The sequence below is a fragment of the Monodon monoceros genome, unplaced genomic scaffold (genome assembly GCF_005190385.1).
Source record: "Monodon monoceros isolate NGI ecotype Baffin Bay Population unplaced genomic scaffold, NGI_Narwhal_1 Super_Scaffold_10, whole genome shotgun sequence".
Taxonomy (NCBI): Eukaryota; Metazoa; Chordata; class Mammalia; order Artiodactyla; family Monodontidae; genus Monodon; species Monodon monoceros.
This window is the reverse complement of record NW_021703766.1, coordinates 53,694,910-53,703,326: the sequence shown is the minus strand read 5'-3', so window position 1 is coordinate 53,703,326 and position 8,417 is coordinate 53,694,910. Positions and strand designations below refer to the sequence as shown.

The following is an 8,417-nucleotide window of genomic DNA, read 5'->3' as shown; positions in this document are numbered from 1 at the left end:
AGCAACTAAGCCCGAGCACCACAACTACTGAGCCTGTGTTCTAGAGGTCTCGAGCCACAACTACTGAGCCTGCGTGCCACAACTACTGATGCCCAAGCGCCTAGAGCCTGTGCTCTGCCACAAGAGAAGCCACCGCAATGAGAAGCCCACACACAGCAACGAAGAGCAGCCCCTGCTCGCCAATAGAGAAAGCCCGCACAGCAACCAAGACCCAACAGAGCCAATAAATAAATAAATAAATAAATAAATAAAAATCAAGGTGCACACCATGACATGTATTTAGACACATGAAAGAACAAGAAAAAATACATTCACATACTGCATATTCAAGAATGGAGGCAGGTATTAAGGAGCGTTAAAAAAAAATACAACGGTCCCAAGGTGGAGAACAGTTGTAACATTCTGTTCAGTATGGACTGTCTTACGATTAGTGAGATGTGAGCCCCGAGTAAAGTTTTCTCTCCCATTCACAACATTTGTGAGGTAATCTCCAGAATGAATTCTTCGGTGAATAAATTCCTCGTTTAAAAGACAGGACACAATAATTACATTTATCTGGTTTCTATCCATAATGAATTTTCTAATAAAGCCTAAGATGGGGACACCTGCTAAAAGCCTTGTCACATCAAAACATTATTGAAGTCTCTCACCAATATAGATTACCTGATGGTATTAACTTGGGCTTGAAAGCACACTGAAGAATTTGCCATGCTCATTATATCTGTAAGACTGCTCACTAGTATGTAATCTCCAATGACTTGATAGGGTTGAACTCTGACTAAAGGCTTTGCCACACTCATTACATTTGTAAGGTTTCTCTCCAGTATGAATTCGTTGGTGCCTCCTAAGGGCTGGCTTCTCATGAAAGGCTCTGCCACACTCATTACATTTGTAAGGTTTCTCTCCAGTATGAATTCGTTGATGCCTTCTAAGGGCTGGCTTCTCACGAAAGGCTCTGCCACACTCATTACATTTGTAAGGTTTCTCTCCAGTATGAATTCGTTGATGCCTTCTAAGAGCTGGCTTCTCACGAAAGACTTTGCCACAGCTGTTACATTTGTAAGGTTTTTCTTCAGTATGAATTCTCTGATGAGCTGCAAGGTTTCCTTTCATACTAAAAGCCTTGCCACACTCATTACATTTGTAAGGTTTCTCTCCAGTATGAACTTGTTGATGCCTTCTAAGGGTTTGCTTCTCACGAAAGAACTTGCCACACTCATTACATTTGTGAGGTTTCTCTCCAGTATGAATTCTCTGATGATTCACAAGGACTGATTTTTGATTAAAGACTTTGCCACATACATCACATTTATATGGTTTTGCTCCTGTATGGATTATCCCATGTTTCCTGAGGCCTGTTTTAAAAAAAAAGGTTTTCCCACACAAATTACATTTGTAAGGTTTCTCTCCAGTATGAATTCTCTGGTGGCATTTAAGGTATGAATTTTGACCATAGACTTTATCACATACATCACATTTATATGCTTTTGCTCCTGGATGGATTATCTCATGTTTCCTGAGGTCTGTGCCACAAAGAAAGGTTTTCCCACAAAAACTACATTTGTAAGTTTTCTCTCCAGTATGAATTCCCTGATGACGTTGAAGGGATAGATTCTGACGATAGACTTTGCCACATATATCACATTTATATAATTTCTCTTGAATGTGTGTTATCTGATGTCTTTTGAGGTATGAGCCGATAGGAAAGGTTCTGCCACACTCATTGCATTTGTAAGGCTTCTCTCCAGTATGAATTCTCTGGTGAACTGCAAGACTTCCTTTCTTATCAAAGACCTTTCCACACTCATTACACTTGTGAGGTTTCTCTCCAGTATGAACTCTTTGATGAATTATAAGGTATGAATTTCGGCAAAAGACCTTGTCACATACATCACATTTATGCAATTTCTTTCCTATATGGATTCTCTGATGACTCCTGAGATTTGAGACCCGATGAAAGGTTTTGCCACACTCATTACACTTGTAAGGTACTTCCCTGTGTGGGCTCTGGTCTTGTGTCAGCATTGAAGGATGCATAAAATCACTCCCATATCTGTTAGAAATGTTGTTTTGGACAGGAGGAGAAATTCCCTGAAGTGGTGAAAATGAGGAACTACTGCTGATACTCTTAACAGCTTTATTAAATTCATCAATTTTCTGTTTACTTTTAAACATATGCAGTTCATCCTGAAGGCTTAGCACAAGTCTATTTCCAGTAGGCTTGTTTTTTGCATCCCTTCCACCATGTGGACTTCTATCAGTGACATCTTGGTGACAGGATATGGGGATATTTTTGTAACTTCTTCCATCATCTCTCCACTGAAAACCATGGTCATACGTATTTTCCTGAATTTCCGGGAGGTAAAAATGTTTGATTCCCTGGCTTTCATGTCTTTCCAACATCAATGTTTGGAATACTCCACCTTTATCGGTGTTTGACTTTAGTTGTAATTTCTTGATCACATGTATATGAGAGATATCTACAAGACATAAAGAAACATACATGACCTACTCATTACAATGCATGAGTAAATGTTTCATGTTAAATACATGATATTATACCAAAAGTAATACTTATAAACAATCAGTTATGAAACTGTGCAACCATTATGTTCAAATTTTTAGAAACACTAAATAGGATTACTTACTAAAGAAAGTGATAACACGTAATTCAAATTAAATTTAGGGTAGCCTAGGGGATTGGGATTGACATATATATACTAATACGTATAAAATATATAAGTAATAAGAACCTGCTGTATAGAAAAAAAAAAGTTTAGGGTAGCCTAATTTGAAACACACTATGACAAAACATTCAAACTGTAAAAACTTATATGAGCTCTCAAAAAAAGTGTTTTTCCACCATGACCACAAAGGACATAGCAATTAACATTAAACACACAAATACCAGGAGTTTAGAGAAAAAACTTCCGGGGAGATGCAAGAAGAAGTGACCCATGGAACTAAAAACATTATTCACTCACCCCTACTTGAAATAGTTTCTGAGTCATCATAACTGCACATAATGATTTAGGTTGTGTCCTGAGAAAGTTGTTCAATGGATGAACGGGGATCATTTTTACAGTGTGAGTAATGAGGCAACTGAAAATACTGAAGTTAAAAGAAAAGAACTGGCCTAGCAAGTAACATAATACTGCTCCATTTTTAACAGTGGGAATTATAGTATAGGTATGGAACAGACACCGAAGACATTTAAAAACAGAGAAAATGAAGTATTATAGAAACAAAGCAGGTTTACATCTATCACATTGTTTCCTATGTAAGGCATAAACTGAATATTCCATAAGTCCCATTTCCATGCATATATTCACAAAGAGCACACATAATATTCTGTAAGATGTACAAGAATGTTCTTAGCTGAAACTTGAAGGAAAAGCCAGAAGAAGGCCATCAAAAACAGATGAATGAGTTTATGCTATACACAAACATACAGATATAAAGAAATCGAAAACTATAAAAGTTCCTCAACATATTTTAAAAAGAACGAAACTATCATAGAATGCAAGAATTACAGTGTTGGCAATATATCGAAAAAAATGAAATCACTGTCTTAGAAGATACCTGCACTCCCACATTTATCAGAGCAGTAATCACAATAGCCCAGGCATCAAAACAACCTAAGTGTCCAACAGATGAATGGGGAAAAACCCTGTGAGATATACATTTACCCGTAAAGAAGAAAAAATTCCTACTAGTTTTAACAATACAGATGGACAAGGGTATAGACTCAGTAAAATAATCCACAGAGAAAGAATAATACTTAATAATCTCACTTATGTGTAAAACATATCAAAAAAAAAGGGCCAAACTAAGAGCCACATAGAGTAGCATAGTGATTACCAAAGGTTAGGGGTTAGTAGAATGGGACGATATTCGTCAAAGGAGTAAATTTACCGTTTTAAGTTGAAAGATTTCTACATATTTAATGTACAGCATGGTAATTATAATTATCAATACTATACTATATGCCTAAAAGTTGATAAGATGGTAGACCTTAAATGTTCTCACCACACATAAAAAACTGTAATTATGTCACAGATGAATGTATTAAGTGACCTACCAAGGTAATTATTTTGCAATACAACTGGATCAAATCATTACCCAGTACACCTTAAACTGATAAAATGATATATATTAATTAAATTTCAATAAATCAGGAAAGAGAAAATACAAGTAAGTAGACAAAAAAGGTCGTGGTTTACCAAGTAAATAAATTTCAAGAAGCTTAAAAAATAAATGATTTTGAAGTAGAAAATATGCCAAAACTAGCAGATGTAAAAAGCATTAGATTACAAATCAATGAAATAGAGAATAAAAACTACATAAAATCGCAAGCTCACAACTTGGTTCTTACCTACATCTAGAATAACTACCAAAAAGAGTAAAGATTCAAATTACTGAAATCAGAAATGAAAGAGAGGACATTACAACTGATTCGACAACAATCAAGAAAATTAGAACAAAATATTAAGACAATTCTATTCCTAAGTATTGGATAAACTATTAGTAGTAAATAAATTCTTAGAAAAACAACCTATCAACGCTAACCAAAGAAGAAATTAAAATCTGTATGAACCAGTAACTGGAGAAAAGATGGAATCACTAATCAAAAACCATTCAACAAGAAAGGCCAGATACATTCACTGCAGAATTCTAGACAACATTTCCAAACAATTAAGAATACTCTTCCTAAACTCTGCCCCCAAAGAAACACAGAGAAAGGAACAGTTGCAAACTCTATGACACGAGAATTACCCTAATACCAGCGCCAGACAGACATTAAAAAAAAACACAGACTAAAATCTCTATAATGAATAATCATGCAAAAAGCATCAATACAACAATGGTAAGTTAAACTTAACACCAAATTAAAAGGATTATATACCATAAAAAAAGAGAATACATTCTTGAAATATCAGGATGCTTCAACATATGAAAACATTCAGTGTAAAACAATATATTAAGAGAATGAAAAAAGGACTTCTCTGGTGGCAGAGTGGTTAACACTCCGCCTGCCAATGCAGGGGACACGGGTTTGATCCCTGGTCCAGGAAGATCCCATGTGCCATGGAGCAACTAAGCCTGTGCACCACAACTACGGAGTCTGTGCTCTAGAGCTCACGAGCCACAACTACTGAGCCCGAGTGCCACAACTACTGAAGCTCACACGCCTAGAGCCCGTGATTCGCAACAAGAGAAGCCACCGCAATGAGAAGCCCATGCACCGCAATGAAAAGTAGCCCCCGCCTGCCGCAACTAGAGAAAGCCCGCACACACCAATTAAGACCCACACAGCCAAAAATAAGTAAATAAAATAAATAAATGTATACAAAAAAGAGAATATAAAAAAAACCCTACATGATGGTCTCAATTGATGCTGGCAAAGCATTTGAAAAAAGTCAACAGCCTTTCATGATAAAAATACTCAATAAACCAAAAAAGTTTTAAAAAGCTACCTCAACACAATAAAGGACATGTATTGACAGCACACAGCTAACATTATGCTCAATGGTGAAAGAATGAAAGCATTCCCTCTAAGATCAGATATAGGACAAGGATACTTGCTCGTACTTCTAAAAACTTATTCCTGGAAATCCTAGTAGGAACAAGAACAAGTAGGGAAAAAAAGATGAAAAGTATCTAAATATAAAAAGGAAACAAAATTATCTGTTTAAAACCAATATGATCTAATTTGTAGAAATCCTGAAGATTCTGGAAAAAAACAAAAAACCCTGCTAGAAATAATAAATTACCAGACATTTAATCAACATGCAAAAATCAATGTATTTCTATACAACAAAAATTCCACCATGAGGGGGCTCTTCCCCAATCAAACACTCACATGGAAAATAGAAAACAAAAACACTAATAGTAACATCAAATACATAGACCTGATGATAAAATTAATAAAATCAAGACCACTTGTTACCCATAGAAATGTACAAAATGAAAGCAGCAGTGCTGTAAACAAAAAAATGATAGCTCACCGTTGATGAAGTTATCACTCCACAAACTGTCTCATTAAGATGCTTCAAAATTAGCTGTGACGGTATCATGAACAACAGCACGCACAGGCAACAAAAAATATGGCATGACAGTTGAGTCAATAGCCTAACACGAGAACGTGAACTTGGACAATGTTATCCCTAGGAGAAATTCCTATACCATTTCTTGAGGCTCAAACGATGGTAATTATTACATGTGAACAACACTGTCACACTGCCTTTGAGACATATAGGAGAAATTCCTATACCATTTCTTGAGGCTCAAACGATGGTAATTATTACATGTGAACAACACTGTCACAGTGCCTTTGAGACATGTTTTGGTGATATTCCTCAAAACCAGAAAAAGAACTGCAAAGACTTATCAGGGTCTTACAACATATGAGGAAAAGTATTCTCCATCAAAAATTTTCTGTTACACAGCAAACCCATTCCACAGTATACACCAGAAGTTGTCCATTAACTACAGGTACATTATCAAGGCAAGAAACAAGATAAAATTTCAGTCCCTAGAAGCATGTCTTTCAAAAGCAACTTTCAAAGGCAAAATCATGCAAACTTAGGAGAATATTAAATCAGAAAGAATATATATTTCCTGACTAAGTACAGCAATAAGAAATGAAAAAAATATAAGATATGGGGTTCAGATATTATGGGTCCTTCACATGGAATCATGAGCTCAACCCATAGATTCCAAGATAAAGCCAGAAAGATTCATATGTTCTCCTCATGTAGGACTGGGGATTAAAACGAGGATCTCTCTGTCCACCGTCTTTAGAGTTTCCGTAAGTTACAATAACAGAAGATCTAATGCACCTCCCTATTACACACATCCCTGATGGGTGTGGCAAAGTCAGAACAGAAGAAATGGCCGACAGATCTAAACAAGCAGACAGGGCTTGAGAAAGCTCCATGCAGGTTCTGAGGTGCCAGATGGAATGAAACAGCAAGCAGTGTTTTCCCATCTTATAATTAGATCTTCTAAAAAATATCAGATGGGGGTGTAATCCAGAAAGGCCCAGGGACTGGAGTCTGGAGACATCAGCTCTGATCTATATGGACTGAAAACTGAGCATTCAAGAGAATCAAGTCCAAAAGGAGAGATGAGAGAGCAAGAGACCCCTTTATTTTAAAAGTTTCCAGTTGGGTGTTTTAAATACTTAAGCACTGGAAAAAACTCCTGATGTATCATGAAGTGGGCAGACCATCTAAAGAAATGGCACCTTTAAACTCCTGTGGTCTGAGACATCAAGGCATTGAGTTCAGTTAAGCAAGGCATGGGATTCCAAAAGGCAAATAAGGGTAAATGCAAAGATACCCTCCCAACATTTGGAGGGAAGTTATCCTCACCCACAAAGATCAGGTTTCTGTAGGTCTCCAACATCACGTCCCTGTACAAGGCCCTCTGAGCAGGGTCCAGGCATTCCCACTCCTCCTGAGAGAATTCGATGACCACATCATTCAGTGTCAACTGACCCTGAAAGAAAAACACATTTCACCAAGTGTGAAAGAGTTTATTTGTGTATTCCACTAATAAAACACTGATTCAGAGGCTTCCCTGGTGGTGCAGTGGTTAAGAATCCGCCTGTCAGTGCAAGGGACACGGGTTTGAGCCCTGGTCCGGGAAGACCCCACATGCCGCAGAGCAACTAGGCCAGTGCACCACAACTACTGAGCCTGTGCTCTAGAGCCCGCGAGCCACAACTACTTAAGCCCGCACTCCTAGAGCCCGTGCTCCACACCAAGAGAAGCCACCATGATGAGAAGCCCACGCACAGCAACGAAGAGTAGCCCCCGCTCGCCGCGACTAGAGAAAGCCCACGCGCAGCAACGAAGACCCAATGCAGCCAAAAATAAATAAATAAAATAAATAAATTTATATATATAAAAAAATACAGATTCAAAATTAGAAAAGTTATTACTATTATACATTAATTTAACAGATTCAGAAAAAAATTATCGCAATAGTAAAGTTAAAAACTTACTGGAAAATTAAAAACCATTAAAAAAAAAAGGAAAAAAATATTGCAATTAAGTAAGAACATTTCACCAAACATGATGATCAGAAGGAAACATTCGGAGAGAAGTTAACGCTCTTACACTGTTGATGGGAATATACATGGATGCAGCCATTATGGAAACCAGTGTGGATGTTCCTCAATAAATTAAAAATGGAGTTGCCATATGTTCCAGCAATCCCACTCCTGGGCATATATCCAGACAAAACTATAATTCAAAAGATACATGATCCCCTATGTACATATGATCATTATTTACAAAATTCAGGACATGGAAACAACCTAAATGTCTACTGACAAATGAATGGATAAAGAAAATGTGGTGTACACACACACACACACACACACACACACACACACACACACACACACA

At 37.1% G+C, this 8,417-nt stretch overlaps 1 protein-coding gene across 4 annotated transcripts in view; it reads right to left on the bottom strand.

The window, feature by feature from the left end:
• The window catches only part of LOC114908426 (zinc finger protein 347-like), a 13,628-nt gene extending 5,471 nt beyond the window's left edge, over positions 1–8,157 (bottom strand). For 2 of the 4 annotated variants that reach the window (XR_003796941.1, XM_029244575.1), the window contains exons 1-3: positions 8,127–8,157; positions 7,377–7,503; positions 664–2,480 (exon numbers count right to left, since the gene is read on the bottom strand). Coding sequence is in view for 3 of the 4 variants with exons in the window: in XM_029244575.1 (XP_029100408.1) it covers positions 673–2,480; positions 7,377–7,503; positions 8,127–8,147 (1,956 nt within the window). In the remaining variant the exon portion in view is untranslated. Of the gene's footprint in view, positions 1–265; positions 2,481–7,376; positions 7,504–8,126 lie in introns of those variants that run through there. The other 2 variants (XM_029244587.1, XM_029244567.1) reach the window with 2 other exon arrangements.
• Between the last annotated feature and the right edge of the window lie 260 nt (positions 8,158–8,417).